At 39.8% G+C, this 20,772-nt stretch overlaps 1 protein-coding gene across 1 annotated transcript in view; it reads right to left on the bottom strand.

The window, feature by feature from the left end:
• ryr1b (ryanodine receptor 1b (skeletal)) overlaps positions 1-20,772 on the bottom strand; it is a 65,370-nt gene that overhangs the window by 8,643 nt on the left and 35,955 nt on the right. The window contains 35 exon segments of the mRNA XM_051078934.1: positions 2,364-2,468; positions 2,902-3,030; positions 3,283-3,371; positions 3,700-3,780; positions 6,686-6,703; positions 7,133-7,206; positions 7,354-7,430; positions 7,605-7,684; positions 8,220-8,319; positions 11,082-11,162; positions 11,392-11,443; positions 11,526-11,632; positions 11,722-11,818; positions 11,935-12,047; positions 12,196-12,330; positions 12,445-12,504; positions 12,696-12,866; positions 14,473-14,487; positions 14,916-15,008; positions 15,115-15,202; positions 15,518-15,758; positions 15,944-16,264; positions 16,395-16,525; positions 16,821-16,902; positions 17,004-17,112; positions 17,205-17,331; positions 17,462-17,522; positions 18,462-18,511; positions 18,784-18,905; positions 19,020-19,087; positions 19,194-19,309; positions 19,686-19,809; positions 19,893-19,968; positions 20,093-20,170; positions 20,453-20,593. Of these exon segments, the coding sequence (XP_050934891.1) occupies positions 2,364-2,468; positions 2,902-3,030; positions 3,283-3,371; positions 3,700-3,780; positions 6,686-6,703; positions 7,133-7,206; positions 7,354-7,430; positions 7,605-7,684; positions 8,220-8,319; positions 11,082-11,162; positions 11,392-11,443; positions 11,526-11,632; positions 11,722-11,818; positions 11,935-12,047; positions 12,196-12,330; positions 12,445-12,504; positions 12,696-12,866; positions 14,473-14,487; positions 14,916-15,008; positions 15,115-15,202; positions 15,518-15,758; positions 15,944-16,264; positions 16,395-16,525; positions 16,821-16,902; positions 17,004-17,112; positions 17,205-17,331; positions 17,462-17,522; positions 18,462-18,511; positions 18,784-18,905; positions 19,020-19,087; positions 19,194-19,309; positions 19,686-19,809; positions 19,893-19,968; positions 20,093-20,170; positions 20,453-20,593 (3,612 nt within the window).

Raw genomic sequence — 20,772 nt, 5'->3', positions numbered from 1 at the left:
CTATTAAAATTTAAGATACATTTTCTCACTAGATTTCTAATATATTTGGCCCAGAAGTAAGTATCAAAAATGTCTAAGTTTCTATTTGTATGTAAACAAATTGAGTTTTTCACATTAAATAAAAGAGTAAAAACTGTTCCAAATTCTCTGCAATTTCACATTAGATTTATCTTTTTCCTTGTGAGCATTTACTCTAATGTTTTGAATGGACAGGCAGTGTCTGTGCCTGCTATACACTTTCTGTAGCTTGTTAGAAAACCCAACAAGAAAAAAAAATCTAGTAAAATGCAAAGGAAAAACATAAACTGCTGCAGATGGAATACACAAAGAGGGAAACGATGCAGGTTGTTAAGCTGTGTAATAAATAATACAATGAAGCATGAGATCATTAAAAAAGCATGAGGAGCCACTACATGAGATGGCATTCGCAGATAGACACAGATTCTTACGCCATTTCGTTGTCCAGGATCAGGGTGCATCTAACAGGGTTACACATGAAAATAAAAATGTTATCCATCAACATTTTTACTTCATTTTTGTATTTGTTTTGTATTTTACTACTAAACTTTACTACTTTGAAAATCAAATCTAACCTACAGCTCCTCTTACAGTTCCACATCTATTTTTAATTTCAATGTTGGTAAATTAGCACCAATGTTTTATCATCCAGTACAAACACTTGAGATATCACAGAGAGATGATATATTTTCAGAGCATATGTTAGTGTTAAGTAAATTCTTTGGTGTAAACACAGAGTGTCTGGAAACCTAAATATGACCACAACTAATCAGTGGTACTGTAGCAAAAGTTATTATGTCTTGCCTTGTTTAAAAAACACCTAACATCAAAAAGTCTTAAGTGCTAAGATTGAAGGCAGCTGGGCTTCTTTTTGGTTTGAAGACATTTCACCCCTCATCCAAAAGGCTATATGGCTATAGGCTATATATGACCCTAATGGCTCACATGATGTCAGGGTGGGTCAACAACGCCCATAACCACCCCTGGAGGTTAAATACCTGGGACTCCCCAACCAGTTTTCAGAACTCAAGAAGCCTTTTGGATGACAGGTGAAACGTCGTCAAGGAAACCTAAAAGAAGTCCAGTTGCCTTCAATCTTAGCACTTAAGACTACCATGACCTGGCTGACCAAAAACCTTCACAGACATACTAACATCAAAAAGATATTCAAGATATAAAAATACAAAAATGCATCAGTAGCATCAGTAGCAATCAACACTGTCACACAAAATTAGACTGGAGTAGGAAACACTGCAGCTCCTTGTTAGGTCAAACAGGTTAAAGATTAGACACACATTATTTAAAGCAAACACACATTTGTCTGAAGCACAATCAAACCCTAAGTACCAGTCAGTACAAAATGAATAGATTCTTCAACAAGGTGAGATGGATTAACAGTATTATACAGAATCAGACAAAGTGAGAGAAAATGAAAGGAAGAAAAGGGAAGAGCAGCTGTTTTTCCTCAAACTGTTTCTGCCATCTTTACTTGAGTTCACATTGACAACCTGAATCAGGTGAACTAATTCTGACTAATTCAACAGTAGACTGGTGAATTGATACATTTTGCTCTCTATGCTGATGTAGTAACCAGATGCAGTGGTAACCACTACAGGTTTCAGAGAGCCAAAAATGTTTGACAACTATTTCAAAGCAATTATATCAATCAGCACAACAATAACTAACACAATACGGCATAATTCAATTATAAGTGTAACTGTATAAGATAATGCATAGAAATCTTGTGGAATTTCTAATTTCATCTAGGTTTAAATCCAACTTCAACATGAAAAACAAAGATTATGGGGTATTTAAACTTTATATAGTACATGCTATCATCACTTCTCTTAAACATGCTGCAAAATAGCTCAGTGAAGAGGCAGAAACAATCTGACTAAGAGGAGAGGGGAAAAGCTTGTTAAGATTTAAACAGTGTAATAAACAAAAGAATAATCAAATAAATACATACTTTACTCTGCAGGAACCATGAGAGAGACAGTTCACAGAATTAGAATACTCAAAGTGAACAAATGAATTAAAATATACTATAGTTTAACAAATTTTGCTCTCAAAATTTCTAAATTGCTTTGATTAATCTTTTGATCAACTGTAATAAACACAGAGATATTATTTTATCATTCAAAATACAAAAATGTCCTTGGTTGTCATTAAAGTGACAATAGACAGACAATAGACTTCTTTGTAACAGCAGTGCAAACATTAATACCACTTGGAAATGCTAAGAGGGAAAGCTGTCTATTGCCACTTTAAATACACAGGGAAATCAATACTCAGTATGGCTAGAGAAACATTTAAATCAGTGTGTTTAATACAATTTCTCTTACCTGAGCAAGTTTCATCATCATGTGAGCAAAGACGTGCAGGAAGCCCACAACAGCATCCCACAACCTGCTGTGGGCTAGAGACTGCTGGTTACCGGTGCAAGGACCCTGACAGAAACAAAAAGTGGAAAATGAAAATAATATTACAGTGCTTGGTGCATGGCTTGAACATTAAGCCACTGAAATTTAAAATCTAGTTTTACTGTTGGTTTCCTTTCATTGACTTCAGTGTTTACTTTTGGTTTGTCTGTTTATTAGCCAGACTGGACTCTGACTTGTAATACACAGCTCCTAACATTAAAATGCATAAGGAGAAATACATTTTATATTTGCATTTTTGGAAGAAAAACCCAACCTTGAAAGTTTCCCCATGATGTGAGGAAACCTGCTAACCTGGAAGGGTGTAACATGCCCAGTGTTAAGGCTTGACCCTCCAAACAAATACAGTGTTTCTATTGCAGTCACAAGCACAAGATCCTCCTGTATTCCTTGTCACATCTGTATTATGATTCAACATTTAATCAATCTATCATTTTCTTACCTGGATATACTCAGTCAAGCTGTTGAATACCTGCTTGGCCACAGTCATTGCTTTGGAGAAATTCCTCTTACCAGGCTCATCAATTATGTCTTTTCCTGAGTAGTACCAGTAAAAGTCACTGATCGATTCCTGCAAACAGAAAGGGAGAACCATCTTAAAACCCCAGTCTTTGTGCTTGCGCTGAACTGCACCAAGTAAAAGATTAATATACTGTATAATGTCTGACTTTCTCATGTACTTGTTTGAACATTCTTTTATATTAATAACCTGGTGTGTGCTGTGGAGATATCGTTCAAGAACAATCACTGAAACATTTAGACAGGGGGGCTAGTGTCTGGAGTCAGTGGGACTAAGATCAGAGTAACAGTATATCAGAGTGACCTGTAGTCGAAGCAGGTAGTCCACAGTGCAGATGATGACATTGATGGTAGTGGTGCTGCCTGTTTGAGTTCTCAGGTAGTTCTGGAAATCTGAGCATCGGAAAACATGAATAAGATGCATGTTAAATGTTGTTTTTAACAACTGAAATACCATAGATTCTTATAATCTAGTACTGAAATAATAGCAGAATGTCCCAAAACAGTCAAAGTCTATCTTTAACAATTCAGGTAGAGGATAAAACATCAGGTGTATTTACAGGATAAATGCTCCAGTTTGTATATTTATAGTGCGAACCAATTCCATTACATTTTCATTTAGACTTTATTATTAGTGAAGTCACAGTGAAACATTGCCTTCGGCTGCACACTGTAAAGAAGTGAGCAAGACAAGAGACACTTCTGTTCTTCATTGACTCACCGTTATTGTGGCCCTCACAAAGAAGCTGGAGGAAGCGGAAGAGGTCACATGTAAATTCATCATCTGCCATCACTTTCTCATCTGGGAAGAGGAACAAAATGAATGCAAATGAATCTGTGCAAAAGAAAGTTTCAACAGTGCCAGAGCAGAGTATATGTGAACTCTGTAATTTTGCTGTGTCATTATACCAGAAATTAGGTGTCTTAAAAGAAAATTAAGCACTGTCCTCTTATTATCATGTAAGGTAAAGTAAAGGAAAGTAAAAAACATTTTACCATTTTATCTCCATCTTAACAAGTCATTAAATCTATTTTTCTAAAATCAGATTTTTGCCCAACGAGCAAAACAGTTCTGCCAATTAGGCAAGATTACTTTACCAATTTCCAAGATTTCAAACATTAACAGTATTTTTTGGCCTGAAACTATAGCTGTTATCTGCCTCTCTCTCTCTCTCTCTCTATATATATATATATATATATATATATGTGTGTGTGTGTGTGTGTGTGTGTGTGTGTGTGTGTGTGTGTGTTTCTCACGTCAAGAAAAATAAACCTAAATCTGAAACCAATGACTTATTACGAAAGATTTTTTTAGGCACACTATACAGTATTAAGATTATATAAATGAGACTAATCATCAGCTGTGTTCATTAAGAATCAACATTGGTGAAATGGTGATGATGGCAGTCCAACTTTACATTAAGCATCTACTAATACACACTAATCACTGCAAAGAGTGCAGTGTCATTTAGTCCTTTATATATATATATATATATATAATATATATATATATATATATATATATATATATATAAATAATGAGCAAAAATCTTATCTACACCACTCCATAAAACTGAAGCACAGTGTGTGTGTGTGTGTGTGTGTGTGTGTGTGTGTGTGTGTGTGTGTGATGACACCAAGGGGCACTGATTAGTGATTAGTGTACTTGTACTATATGTATATGGTATGCATGTCTCTGTGACTGTGTCTAAGTGTGTACATATGTGTGTTACAAACACATTAATACTGTAAGTACAATCACCTCACACCACTCCCCTGCTTTCATTAGAACATGTTAGTGAAAACCACCAAGACCTCTGAGTCCCTGTCCAATTCACAGCAGGAAAAGGAGGTTGAGACTTCCACACTGACTCCACCTTTGGTTTTCTTTCCTCTTGCTTTCTCCCCCAAACTTTACCTCTGTCTAGTTCTCCAAATATTTTTTTTACAGAAAACATTTGAACAACATTTAAATGAACAGCAGGTCACATCACATTCAAATGGGCATGAAATACACCAATAAATGAAGACAGGAAACCAAGGAACAACAGATACAAATACAACTGAGGAAACACTTGTGACACAAATGTGACAGTGAACACAGAGAGATAACTTCAAGTCACACCATCATGCAGGACAGATCTACTGAACTCTGCTAACTCCAGTAAGCTATGAGTATGGATGTTGGGGGGACAAAAACACGCAGTCCACATTAATGTAGATCTCATGATAGAAATCTAACTTCTAATCTTCTTACAGGCAGCTTTTTATGTGTGTGCAATATGTTTTGTCTTAAATATTGCACTTCATCACATTTTAAATCCCATCCATGACAAAATACACATTTTATCCATCTCTATTAGCATGCCATCAGAAAGTAGTTACTTGAAAAACCATGTCTTTCTCAAAAATGCACAGGCATGCTCAGATTTAATCATGATGGCACATGAACATAAAAAGACCAAAATGCGGCGGTGATGCTGGGTTTCATATTTTCCAACGACAAACATGGACAGAGTGCCAGGGATGAAATGTGTAATCACAGTGACTACTGTTAAATAATCCCTACATCTGTAGCAAGTAAAGGGGTGGGACCACATACAACAGAGTCGACAAGTTACGAGTACAAAATACATAATTACAGGGAATGTGATTCAGCAGTTAGTGCTGAAATCTTTTTCAAATCCTTGTGATTTCATTACACTTTAACAGTTTGCACTACCATATCTTGCATTATCAGTTACCACCTTGTGGTTATATGTCTCTGACAGCAAGTCAAGGTGCAGTAAATATGGTCATAATCTCCCGTTCTGCTCATGAGTTGTGACATTGAATTATGTTTTATATCCTTTTGGATATAAAATGTCATCATTTCATATTTTTATTCTATTAAACATTTGTGTGAAATTTTGTCATACTTAGTGTATGAATTCCTGAGGTAGAGACCAAAAAAGTGTTTTGTGAGGTCACAGTGGCCATGACCTATGAACTTTGACCACCAAAATCTAATCAGTTCATCCTAGAGTCCAAATGAACGCTAAATTTGAGGTAATTCCAGTGAGATATCGCTTTCACAAGAATGGGAAGGACAACACTAAAATATCTGTCATCGGTGCAAAGACATAATTACAGAATGTGATTGATATGCAGTGGCTATACACAGATGGTCTAGCTGTGTGGCCCAACTCTGGACATAATACAACAGAGGGGGGTGAACTACATTTGAATGATGCAAGTAACAAGAGAGTAACAGGGCTTAGACAGTTCCTACTGCTGCTGCAATTCATTTCAGAGTTTCTAGGACACAGGGTCAGTGCAGTTTTCTTTGATCTACTTGAGAAAACTAAGTCAGGGAGGAAGAATGAGGTTACTGCCTTGCCTTCCCATTGATCAGTCACAGGACTGAGTTGTCAGAGTTACAGTAGATCTGTGATAAAACACTCAAGGATGAAAATTAAACTTTACACTCATTTCAAGAGGAAAAGGGCAGAGATAAAATGTGTATAGTTGCGAGGTTTCCATTATAATGTAACAATGAGTGAGTGACTGTAAAGCTTGATTTCACTGGTTCCTTGAGTGTGAAATGAAATGCATATTAAGTTCACAGCAAGGAAAAGACTAGTCAGGTGGTTCAAAGCTAAAAGAGACAGAGGACAGAAAGGAGGGAAGGAAAGAGAGAAAATATATGACAGCAAAGTTCCATTTACCACGTTCTAGCTTCATATCTGAGAACCACGAGAGCAGCAAATTGATGAGTGGGAAGGACACGGGCATGAGGGGTAAAAGGTTGAAACGGGCAAAGTGAACGAGATGTGGGGGAGAGAAAGACAAAGAGAGACGCAGTGAGTCCAAAAATCACATGGCTGTCAGTGGATGACAAACAATTTCATTCGTCAACAGTCAAAATGCTGTCATGGATCTCAACACACTTACATGAAAACGTACCTGCAATCAGGCATCCATAAACAGGCACACTCATAGATGCACACAATAATAGAGTACACACTATAAAAATATCAGATTGTATCACAAACCAACACAAAATGAGGTATGAGAACAAAGACTTGTGTTTGTGTGTGAGTGTAAATGTAAATGTCTGTGTGACAGTGTGTTCAGATACCATGTGACGGTAAGAAGCCGTAGACCATACTCACTGGTGCCTTCCTCTGAAACCATCCCAAGTCCTTCAGCCTTGTTCTGTCTCTCAAAAGCATTCAGATCCAAAACGCTGTCAGAACATCAAACACAGTCTGTCAAAAAATGACCAGTATAATAGTACAATAGTACAATATAGTAGAATATAAAAACCATCTTACAAACTTCAACAATCAAAAACAGGAACAATAAAAATGTTACATGTGAATTCATTACAGACCTGCAGGTCTGCATCAGAGCCTGAACGCTAAGGAAGAATCCCACATCCTTTTTATCCTTCAGATAGTCCAGCATTCTCTGCACACAAACGGAAAAAACAGAGAAACATGATTTTTCTTGTCAGCAGAAATCTGCTTAAAAGATTAAAACCATGAGAGATACTATTGTTAAACTGAGAACTAGTCTAGTTTAGCTCCGTAATCCTGCATTTTCATCAAAATATAACCTCAAACTCTCATAGGTTCAGTTTACCTGCTGTACATCACTGTTGCCTCCATTGAGGATGGAGATTCCCAGTTTGAGTGTTGAAGAAACCATGGCTCCAGGTTCACCTGAAACAAGCGGAAACATCAGTGGTGTGCAACAACTTTGATCCTAAAATGATATCAAAGTAGAGATGGGGTCATCTCTGCCATCATGATAAATGTTTCAGATACTGTTGAAACTGTGCGTAGTATCGCTCTGTGCTGGCATTTTTAAAGTGAACTGCTTTATGACAGCATTTATCACAATGTTGGATTTACCAAAACCTGGGGATCATTACTCCACTGCGTTTTAGCATTTTCATTACTACAATCCCCAAGGCAAGGGAGTTTGCTTTTCTGTGCATTATATTATATATAATGATACATTATAACACAGCTAATCTGATTTTGACTAAATTTGGGAAAGCAATGCATTTCACATCTGCATTCTGGCATTTAATGTTACCTTAACTGGTCTGGGTGACAGTATAATGGGCACATGGCTCAAAAAAAGATTCTTTTTTTATGACATAATTTATAATTTATGTGCAATGAGTAAGTATTACAGCTAAGATTAAGACTATAGTGAAATCAGTTAAGTAATAATATCCTCACTAGCTACCTTTACAGGCACTGATCATCTGCAGCACCATCTCTGCAGCCCCACGGTTGTGTAGACGGGACTGCTGGTACAGAAGCCTCTGTTTCTCCATCTCCTTTTCCTGTGGAGCAGAGCAGGAAGGACACAGCTGTAACCCTGCCAACATGGACTGCACTGCCCCCCGCACTCACTCATACACAAATATACCCACACACACATATCTTCATAACTTTATCCTAATTATGACCATCCATTGACACAGTTTCAAGACAATCCTAATGAAGCTGGAGCTGATGACATATAAGACATACAAGCTTGCTAAGGTTTAAACTAGCCGGTTTTAATTAATTAGTTAGCTTAGCATAAAGACTAGAAACAAAAGTATACAGCTAGCTCAGTTAGTAATACATGATGATTTTAGGAGCAGTTGAACATATCAAGTTTTGGCACTACAACATCTCCTCTTAACACATACTATTGGTGCTGATGTTAAACAGAGGTGTGAACGTGGAGGTTCGTGGAGAAATACTTTGCCTCCAACTACTAAAAACACAATGTCTAATTTTTACACTTTCAATTCCAACACAAGCTGAATAAAGAAGATAATTTCTAAATAACTTTTCAGAATATGTATTTTTTCCTTCTTACAACAGAGCTAGGCTTGCTTTATCCGGTCTTTCTGCTAAGCTAAGTTAAAGTGTCCTGATTCAGAAGTCAGTTTTTGTGGGACTGTGGCCAAGATGACATACAGTTGTATTTCACCAAACGTTAAACGACACTTTTCAAGGGCTGGAATGAACCTGATGTTTAAAAAACATGTTCATGGAAGTATTTGGATTACTTAGATTTTGGCTCAGAAGTTGGCTGCAGCACTGGCCCCCTTTTAACTGAGCCAAATCTAAGACCAGAGATCATATTAATTTCCACAACAATACACAGACACATACACACATTCTCTTCCATTGGAACACAATGTGTATTAGTGATGGTGATCGTTATTCCAGCTGTTGAAGTCTTCCAGAGGCAGCGAACATTCGATGGCAGCAAACATTTCTCCCAAGGGCAAAACACACACTTCACACACTCTTTCGAAGAAGCAACAGTAGTTGTCTGAGTAATGCTTACAGCATGCAACTCCTGCTACTAACAGTATAACACTTTCTATCTTATGTGCTGCAGTTATGATACCTGCAGCAGCATTGTGTGGTTCCTGTCTGCTTTCTGTTAAACTACAGGACACTCTGAAATTGAGGCAAAGGAATTTACTTGAATTGACTCCAAATATTCTTTAGTTATTTTGCACTAGACTCTTGTGAAGTCACAAGTGCACCTGTAAGGTAATCATTTCAAATTTACTTAGAGCAACATAATAAGTTTGAGATATTGATGGTTAATGTTCTAAAACTGCAACATAATACAATACTCTGAAACACTGAAATGCAACTGTACTGTACTTCACTGTCCTATATTTCACTATAGTACATTACTCCTTTTGTTACAAATGATACTGTATTGCTGCTATTAACAATCATCCTGTTGACAGAAGACATTAGATTTAACCCACCCACCACACACCATGCATAAAGCCCCACCCAAAGCACCCACAACCGTATCTACCCCTCCCTCCGCCCCCCTCCCTCGTAAGCCTGACTGTAATATAAAAAGTTATGGAGCAACTTTCCTCTGGTTACAGAGGTTCATCTTTCGAGCAAATTGTGTGCCATTGTGATGAGTGAAGAAAGACTGTACATCATCATGAGAGTGTGCGCATGTGGTTGTGTGTGAGTCTATGCTTGCATGAGTGTGTGTTTGGGTTTGGGACAGTGTATGTACGGCTGACTGTGCAGGCTTTTACTGCAGTCCTTGGTGAGCACAGAGAGGGAGACTTGTTAACGTTGTCCAATGCAAAGTAAAGACAAACAAAATCAGTTACTTGTCAGTTGTTAGACCTCAAACTAGCATTATAACGTGAGTCCAAATGGGTGAACATAGGTGAGTACTGGAGGCTGTAAAGAAAGGGTGGTGCATGTCTCGGAGAGACTGACCTCAGACAAACAAGATCAGTGCAAGAGAGCTGGCTCTACTGTTAGGAAACCTGCTGCAAGGTGTGGCTTGATAACTGTTATCAGTTTCCAAAAATAGCTGCTCAGTTCAGTCCTGGATGGCAGCATCACATTTCTGTACACATACCAGGTACCAAAAAAAGGAACAGTAAAACACTGAACCAACACTGAACTCACTGTAGGGATTGTTACAGTACATTAAGGAATACAGTGCAAATGGGTGTAATGCTACCCTCCAGGAAAAGCCATGGGCCTCTATAGCTACTACATCACAGTGTCCAAACCTGGCAGAACAAATCACTGAGAAAAAATCTCAGTATATGTGAATTTATTTAACTGCTAGGTAAGTATTTAGTAGATATGTTAAACCATGCTGGGATGCAGTATTTGCAGTCGACTTAGACAGTCAACCCCTAAAAATGTAGAAGCACCACAGGCTTGGAAATTGTGAATCTGAAATGAAACAGCTTGTGGTTTGTGGTTGTTTTGACCTGGGTTCATTTTGTTGTCTTTAGCTGCACCATCTCTCTGCACTCAGGTCATGCAATTTAGAAAATAAAACAAATTGAGTCTGAAACACTGAGATGACTGGTGGGCAGAGTCCAGCAAAGGCATGCACAGGTCAGTCCACCATAGCAGGAAATAGACAAGTGGTGTGAGTGAACAAGAGAAAAGCCAGGAAGAGAAGAAAAGAGAAATGTTGTAACAAGGGTGGGGTGGGGGGGTGTGCCGAGTGGGATGGTGCTGTGTGGTCACTCAGTGCGTAGGGAGTTGCTTCTCCGCTGACTCCCCTGTCTCCCTTCCCCTGGTCCCCCCATACCATCTCTGTCTGTCGCACCTCAAAGGATGGCTCCTCCCCCTCCTGTTCTCCCCCTTCGTCCTCCTCACCAATGTGGCAGCTCTGGAGGGAGACGACAGACAGTCAGGGACTGAGTACAAGATCATATGAAATTTAGCAATCAAACAGTTTCACAAGGTTTTGTGGAATGGGCAAAAAAGTCTGAAAAACGAATTAATTTTGTGTAATGTGCACAAAGGTTTGTTAACATACGAGTTTAGGCATGTAAACTAATTTGATTTACAGATGAGAGATCTGATTATGCTGATGAGCAAACATCCAGAAGTCTTACCTTTGCCATAATATCAGCATATGACATATAGAGATGGTCAACGTCAAGTTTACTGTAAGGAGACAACATATTACAGGACTTAATGGGTCTCACTGAAGAACAGGTCACAAAGTTGAGTCGCAGAAGGAGCTTACGTCTTTTCTGTGAGAGCTGTGCGGCTGAAATGAAGAATCAGCTGGTGAAGGGGGTCAGGCTTTGTCTCGGTCTCCTCTTCCTCTTCCTCCTCTTCCTCCATGGCTTTCTAAATATTGGAGATAACATGATCACGATACACTGTGGCCAATATGCCACTAACAACCAATAGCATGTCTCAGAAATAAGGGGACTTACTGATAAATCGTCAATCATCTTGTCCTCAAATGAGTAACCCTCAGTCTCTAACCAGTTGCGCTTGTATGCATCCAAGAACATGTTGGTTGCTCTGTGCCTGTGAGATGAGAGGTCAATGAGACCTAATTAGGGAAGGTTGCAATGGCTCATATAAATCCCTGAGATTTTATTTTAGATCGATAGATTTTAAGTGAGGGGGAGGGAAATTATTACGTGGGGATGTTGTATAGGGGTGTCATCCTGAAACAGGCCACCACTGCCCTGCGACGCTGTTTGGACAGCAGCTTGTGCCACACCATTTTCTTTGACTTGAAAGGATGCTCAGTCTGAAGCAAGGAAAAAACATATACTCAACAAATCATTCCTAAAAATACTTCCCCATGTGTTGTGGCTGACAACCAAATAATGCCAACACCTTGTATGTGTATGTTGTGTGTGTGTTTTCAGAGCACCAGAGATTGGCTCTATACTCACCACTTCAATGTGGTAAAGGACAGCAGACACCTCTTGAACCCTTTTAACCACCTTCTCAGGGTCCTCAGCATCTTCAGCCTTTCCAGACATCTCCTTATAAAGAGACATCTGCCAGCGCATAGCTGGGTCTTCCACCTGAAGCCAAGGGTCAAATATGTACACTATACTCCATGTAAAGACATTTACAAGGTAATTTGTACATCTATTTTCATCTTTAATCTGTAAAAAAAAAGTCAAAAGTTTACCCACCTTGCCTTGAAGATGCAGATTGTTGTGCAAGAACTCCCTCACCTCTTCATCTGTGTCTTTCTACATGGGAAGAGATTCACAGGATATTCATAATCTCTTTTTTGAATAAGACAAACAAAATACTGTGTAGTTTACTGAGGAACAGTATACAGACATGATCACAAAATCATACAGTCAAACAAGTGATGCTAATACTGTTAATTTAAGAAAAAAGAAAAATGAGGGAGTTGGCTTCAAGCACATGAAAGTACCAGTGAGTATCTGATCTTGGCAAGATTGATGAGCTCCTGGTCTGCAGGAGAGCACATATTGAGGCCGATGGGAAGCATCTTCTTTAATGCTGCTACGATAAGGGAGGTCTGCACAGAGTATCGATCCCCCCGCCGCTTCTTCTTGGTACGCTCCTGCTCTGAGCCTCCAGACTAAAGAGAGAAAGAAAAGTTCAGACCGATCCATTTCCGTCTGGTATACATGCCACTACACCTTATACACCAAAAATGCCCTTTTCAGAAAATATCAGAATAGAGAATATTTAACATAAGAGTGATGATGAAAAACACCTCTAACACAAAATACAAAAGGGAAACTGATACAAAGACATGGCAAGAACCAACTGCCAGTGACATTTTACACCATAACATGCTGATACAGTGAATCAACAACTAAGTGAAAATAATTATTCATAATAATTATTCAAAATAATTATTCCTCAGTTGAAGACAGAACAACAACTACATTTTCTCATAAACATCAGCCTCTGGTGATGTATCAGGTGCTTCACTGCTGCATCAGCTACATTCGTTACACACAATGCAGCCTGTCGGTTAGTAGTGCAGTGGCCAGACAGGGCACATCCTGTCCACTGGACAGCACACAGAACAGCACAAGTCTATGGGGTCAGCTCCATCGCCCTGGAGCTCTTCTCACTCACTCCTGTCCTGAGGCTGCCAATGCTCATTACTGACTGTTGTCTGGCCTCACAGCACCCTCTCTGCCCTCACTGTGCAGAGAGAGGCATTGTGATGATCAGCTAACAGAGGCTCACTACAGTAATGCCCATCTGATAGCCAAGGAGAGGAGGTTTTCTATTTATCTTACAGCAACCATGTAAAACATCAATCAAACAATGATTAGATATTCCATGACTTAACAATTTAATGGTGTCAATGAATTAGACATGGAGTGGCGAGTCCAGTTAGTATATATGATAACATCTATGTGGTGATGTGAAGCTAGCTTCAGTTTCAATGACAGTCCCAGCTAGCTACGTATGCTACAGATGGACCAAGCAAATCTAATAGTAACAGCAAGAGATGGTATGGCTTTTTGTTGTAAAAAGGTAGTAAACACAAAGCCAATGATAATAATGAAAAGAGAAGAGTCCCCCAGTGCAGGAATCTTTACCACAAAAGCTGAAAGAAATCCAAGCGTCAATAATAAAATTTCAACATCAAAGATGGCACGGTAGCACAGGCTCCACACCTGTATCCAACAGGGACGATCTAAAGGCAAACTGTTTATTAATCAAACAAAAATAGAGTGATGGTGCTCGGTGGCAGGAGTGCACACTCCAAATGAGACACACAACTGCCCAACCGAGCACCATGGATCCTCTCAGGCCACTACGATCTACAGCAAAGACCTTTCATCAAGCCACTCCAGACCCCTACTCACACATATACAAACACACACACATAAACACACACACACACACATATAAACACACACACACACACACACAATATAACTCAATCACAAATAATGTCCCACTCACAGAAAATACTCTTAATATAAGCAGTTTCAGTTAAATCTACATTATACAGTGTATCATTTCAACCATAGATATGCATTATTATAACACTGCTATTATTATTTGTTTATAACCCTGTTTGTGTGTATGTATGTGTGTGAATATTGGGGTCTGTGTGTAAGAAATGTGGTAGTCCATGGGAGAGCTTGATGAAATGCCTCCCAAAACTCAGGGTGCCATGCGATCAGCACAGCGCTCGTGCACAAACACAGTCTAACCTCTCCATCTCCGGCCTAGTGGCCCAGCGTCCAACCCCGACACAGGATATAAGGAGAAAACACAGTTAGCGACACTCCTACTACTGCCTAAACTCTATATACTGCCACTTACATTGTCCTGGAAAAGGATGGTAGTCATGTATTAACCTATTACTTTAACATTTATAAAACACACATATATACATTATTACTTATTACAGAACAATCATTTGATGAAATGATTGTTATTGACCAATCACCTGAAGTTCTTATCAATAGCAGCTTATGGGATAGAAAGTAAATAACAGCTGAGAATAGGTCATTAGGGGTTAAATCTTTCCCTGCTTGAAATGGGTGGAGTTAGTGAAATATTAATTATTAGAGTTTAGTTTCTTAATGAGTTACAGCTCAAGATATGTAGTAAGTGAATAAAACATCTGTCTATGTTTAACTTCCACTCTCACCTTGCTCATCTTGCTCTTACTATCGGCAGTCAGGAAGGACATGTTGTTGATCTCATTCATCACCACAAAGTTCTGCTCCTCCCTCTTAAAGTTCTGTAAAAATAAATAACACAAGAAGAAAGTGTTACATGGCAAAAAGGGCAGACTAAAAAAATGCAGAATAACAAAAACAGAAATCCCAAAATGCCAGAAAACTCACATGGGATTTGGACCAGAAAATGAAGACCTCTCCCACCATCCTGAACAGCTCTTCTGCATCTGGATCTGGACAGGTCAGCCACCTTGCCCTACAGACAAAGACAGAAACAGATTAACTCAAGTACTTGAGTCCAACCCAAGGGTCAGTCATTTTACCACAATTGACAAAATTTGGTTAATTTTGCAGGCAATCTTTTCTCTGCTTAAACCATCACTTAAACTATCTTTAAACAGGCACCACAAACGACGACTCATATTGAATGTTTATTAGAGATAATCAAAGGGGAAAGTTTATTTAATAAACTTTCATAAACCACAATAAAATGTGTCCATTAAACTGAACCATGCTCACTGACTGTAAGTCACTCACAGGAATAGTATCAACTAAATTTTAAAACAGCTACCTGTTATTGTCCACGTAGCGGATGAGCAAAGGGTAGAGAGCATACAGATCCCGACACAGCACAGCAAACTCATCTCGGATGGTCCCATTTTCACTGTCCACCTCTGTCTTGCCTTCCATGCGCAGCTGATCCTCCTCTGCCACTACTTTCCCTGCGCGCTTCTTCAGCTTCTCCATGGTGGGGATGAAGTGGGATTTAAGCATCTCTGGTTTAGCCCTGCTGACAATGGGCTGGGCAAACACTGGACAAGGGGGGGAACAGGAATCAACAGTCATCAGTGGCAGTAAGAGTGAGCCTCGCAAATCACCAAGCAACCATGGCTGACACAATCAAAGAGGTCCACTGGAAAAACATACATGTCTATGGTGGCCAGGAGAGCATAACCTGAAAGCCCTCTAGCTTATTGTGAAACCTCTGCTCACTCACCTGCCAATCTCTTCATCCAGGAGGCCTCATCTATACCCAGGTTGTTAACCACAATCTTCATGATGCTACCCAGCAGCTGGTTGAGTTGCTCGGAGGTGACAGAGGTGCAGAGCTGGCCCTCCTGCTCGGGGAAATTCTCTGGGCCCCTTTCCCACCAGCGTGGGAGATAGTTACACAACATGGGCAGAGTGATCTCAATCACATGGGGCATTTCTGTGTAGCGAGCCCCAGACTCAGCCAGGTCATGGATTTCTTTCATCAGGATCTCCAGCTCTGGGATGTCAGGGCACAGCTCCTCCACTTGGTTGGGAAGACCCAGAACTGAAGGGGGGAGAGAATAGACAATAAGGAAACATTTAATTAAACATATTCTAATAATTTTAATACACGTAAGATAACATTTATGGGTAATTTGTTTGGGAGGAAAAGAGGACAAAATGCTAAAACTCACTGGATCTCTCCCTGGGAGTCTTGGTGGTATAAACAGAAAACGTGTTGAACTCATTCAGTACTGGCTCAAGGAAGGCTACTGGCATTGCAGCTGCTAAGTGGGCCAAACACTCTCCGAGAGCTGGTCGCTGTCTGCACAAGAGAAAAATACCACAACATCATATAATGCCTATATAAACTCAAGTACAAAACAATGCACAATCAATCTTTACAATCATATATTTAAATTTGTTCCTGTTAAAGGTTTCTTATGCAGTTTTTCCTCTGAATCAAGGGTCTAAGGATAGCAGGTGTTCCATACTGTACAAACTTCTAATTTTTGGCTATATAAAAATCATTGAAATCTGGTACAAATGCAAAGTAGTGAAGGAAACTTGTTTACACCTTGTTTTTAGATTTCCACAGATCCACAGAGGTCTCTACTCACTTTTCTACATGTGGAGTCTTCACAGTGCCCAAAGAGTAGATACTGCACATTAAACGGTAGCAGGATATTTGCAAGTCGTCCACTGAGGATATAAAGAAGAGAGGCATTGAATTAAGCCTGAGTCAGTCCTTTGAAGGCCAAATGATGAACAGCTAATTCAATATAGAGAAGCACTTCACTCACATATGACATCATCTCCAAACTGGTGCTGAGCAATGTGGTCAAACAGAGAAGTGAGGACAGGCAGCAGGGCAGTGGTGGTGTAGTTGATGTTCTGGGACACGCCCTTAACCTTCAGGAACACACACACACATACACAAATACATATGTCAGCTCAAAAGGAACAGGGGTGTAAAAACAACAGTGCATGGTGCTGTCTCTGACCTGGTTTCGGCTGGACACTTTGCCCAGTTTTAGATTCTCAACCATCTTCTCAATGTCATCGGCAGCACTCTCAAAGAACTGACGCAGGCCAGCTTTCACAATCTCAGGGCCTGATTTCATAACAGTCCTTGAAAAGGTGGACACAAAAGAAGAATAGCCCAAAAAGATAAATAATGTTATGATATGTTATGATAGTTTGTTTCTATTATCTCCCTGTTATCTCCCTGTCTGCGATATATGAGCAGATCATGAGTTACCTGGCATCCAGTGATCGTGAGAGAATGTGCAGACAGTTAACCACTGCACCTGCATCCGTTCCTGAAAACAGCACAACAAAGACGTGTTGTCAGAACTGTCTTTCAGTACAAATCCACCTCCAGGAGCTCAATTTACTATGAAGGCCAGATTTAGTTTAAGTAGAGTAACTCTTAAAAGCTCTATATTGAAAACAGAAAAACAAGGCATACAGTTACAGTAAAGCATGTTAGAAAACATTGATCAAAACCATTTATACCAAACCAATTATATACTATAATTGATACTGTATAATACATAAATGAGACAACTTAAACAAGTAATTAGGGAACATTTGAACCATGTGTTATAGTCTCTTAAAAACACCAATTTGTAATTTGACATGGGTACTTTTCAAATGGTAGATCAGTTACAGCGCGCAGTTTGACTACCAATGTGATACTTGGTGAGCCAAGCTAAAGGGCACAGGCTCAGTGTGAAGTGCTTGCCAGTGTCTAGTGACCACTGGGTACATAAGAGTGACTGACTATTAAAGACACATGGTGGTGAGGGGGGAGGAGAATGAAGATAAAGCATATAGTGCCTCGTGTTAGCCACGCTGAGAACACATCACAGAGCTGCTGTACAATACCAACTGTGGATACCTGCCACCACTATTGACTTCATGCTCAAATCATTCTCAGTTTGTGAGGACCAATCAGAGTCTAGGCCATAAATGCAACAAAGACCTTTAAAACACCAAATTGCAGAAAACATCAAAGCCAAGCAGAAGCTGAGCTAAAGAGAGAGAAGCATTAGATGAGGAGATCCAGGAGGAGAGAACAAGAGCGTGGGAGGGCAGACTAAACCTGTGATTCAGCACTGATTAGTATGTAAATGAGAACGCAGAAAGGAAGAGGGTGCGAAAAAGATCTGGACGAATAAAAGGAAATTAGACGGGAAAACAGACACAGAGGGACAGAGATGGTGACAGGGCATGACGCCACCATGCAGATTCCTTACCAAAAAGAGATACTCTGTGTCTCACCAAAGCAGCCAACTTACAGAAGATACTGAGGTAGGAGGAGAAAAGAGGAAAGGAAGGAAGAGGGAGGGAGGGACGGTAAGGGGAAACAGAGTAGGAAAGATGTTTGAAGTGACACAGAAAGCAAAAAGGGAGGTCACGGAAATAAAGGATATTGCACAATCGGAGAGAGATGAAGAGACAGAGGGAGAGGACAGACACTATCACATGAAAAGTATTCTACTGAAGGAAGGGTACATGGTAAAGTCACATAATTCAGAGGATAAACCAGTGTTTTGCATAAGCTTTTACTGCACATACCTTGCAATCATCTCCTTCTCCTTATTGGAGGAATGCCCTCCACTACCCAAGACTTTTGCAGGAGTGGAGAGGAAGTACAGGCAGTGGTTCTTGAAGTACTGATTTACCAGCGGCAAGAGAATCTGTAAAAAAAAACAAACCAAGATTAAATATTAATCACATAAAATCCATGATCACGGCAGAGAGGTCCCTGTTAAAGACTGCAAAGAAAGCAAGAGAAGCATCAAGTAGCTTACCTTGGCAAAGAATTTGATCTCTTGTTCATGTGGTGACTTCTCCACTCTACCACTGCTGACCACAGCCTCTGTTACAAAACAAAACAAATAAAAAAGTCAGTCCTTAGTCAAAAGGTTTATATTGCCACTGGAATATAGTGCAATGAGAAGCCTTTGTCCATCAAACCACAGTACCAAGATGAGCAATGAACTCCTGAGCAATGTCCATCCATTTAAGAAGCTTCTGGAGGAAGCCATAGGCAAAGCGCTTCTCAATAGAGGAAATGTCCTGCTCCATGTCCTTCAGACCCCTGGGGATGGAGAGAAGAGGGAGTACAAATGAAAGAAACAGGAGTAGCAGGGCACATTTTCAGGCAGTCTCTCCAGGGAGACATTCATAAGGTTGCACTTCGTTAGACACATGAAAGATGCATAAATAGTTGCTGTCAGAAATGAAAAAGACAACTAGAAAGACAAGTACAATGACTGGCTCCTTTCTCAGCTCCGCACAACTGGATAACCAAGGCGTGAGGTGAGTGTGAATATTGCTTTGTCATTTTTGGAAAGTTACAGAAATGGTTGGACACAGACTCCCACCATGCTGATGTTGGAAAGATGTTGGGGAGGAGGGCTCCAACGCTATACAATCAGTTTAATCCTAACTGAAATGGTAAATGTCCTGCCTACCTAGTCACAGCATATCCATTGAGCTGGAGGAACTTGAGCAGGTCCTGGGCCTTCTCCCTATCTCTGGCCTTCTCCTTAGCCGTCAGAGTGTCATAAGGTACAAGCAGTGGATGGGTGCCACCGCCTAACAGGACCACAAATAAAGTCTGAAATCAAAATACTGCAAAGTAAGAATATGCAAATGTGTATAATACAAATCCCTCTTACCTTTGGCCTGTAGCTCCAACTTCTTCTTCCTGCCCCAGGTGTTGTGATAGTTCTCTGCCAGCTGCTCAGCCATAGACTGCATGGAAATGATAAAAAAATCAATCTGTTAAATTCCTAACAAATTTATATGTAAATGTATAACCAGAATCAGCGCTGTAAACGTGCACTAATAGATCACCTGATGAGAGAAAGATACATACCTGCAACTCTCTGGACAGGGCCATCCCTGTGATGTCTATTGGCTGAGGGTTGTAGCCATGACTGGGATCATAGGTGGCCTGAAAACAGAAAACACATTAGAACAGTAGATCTCCATGTGAGGGACTGATAAAGATTCCAGAAAGTTCTCAGAAATAAAGGACAGCTTTAATTTTAACACTGTTTCAGAGAATCTGTAAGAATGCTAATATCGATAAAGTATATAGTTAATCCAGACCAGGATGAGATTCATCATTACTTCCGTTTTCTCTTATGTAAGAACAATCCTCTCCAATATGCCTAAAACAGCATCAGACATTGTCCAGAATACTGAATGTTTTTTTCACTCGTCTCTCTAGTACCTGAGCAGTTTGAGAGATCTTGCGTGTGGTGGCCTTCTTCTCAACTTCTCCCTCCCCATCCCTGGCTTTCTCCAAGGTCCACTCCCAGGCCAGCATGGCTTTGATGGATTCTTTGATGGGCCAACGATAGATCTCCTTGTCCTGAGAAAGAGGATTAAAAAATATCAATAAACAATACATTCAGACTGTCTGTGAAAATCTCAAAATATATGGAATTAGAGATGAAAGGGCAAGAGTATGGCTCCCTCAGATCTAAAAGCACATGGGGCTAATAATAAAGCTTTGTTACAGTTTAGCACCTGCGTACAGATTATGAGGAT

The sequence above is a fragment of the Lates calcarifer genome, linkage group LG21 (genome assembly GCF_001640805.2).
Source record: "Lates calcarifer isolate ASB-BC8 linkage group LG21, TLL_Latcal_v3, whole genome shotgun sequence".
NCBI classification, from domain to species: Eukaryota; Metazoa; Chordata; class Actinopteri; family Centropomidae; genus Lates; species Lates calcarifer.
This window is presented reverse-complemented; position numbering and strand designations above follow the sequence as displayed.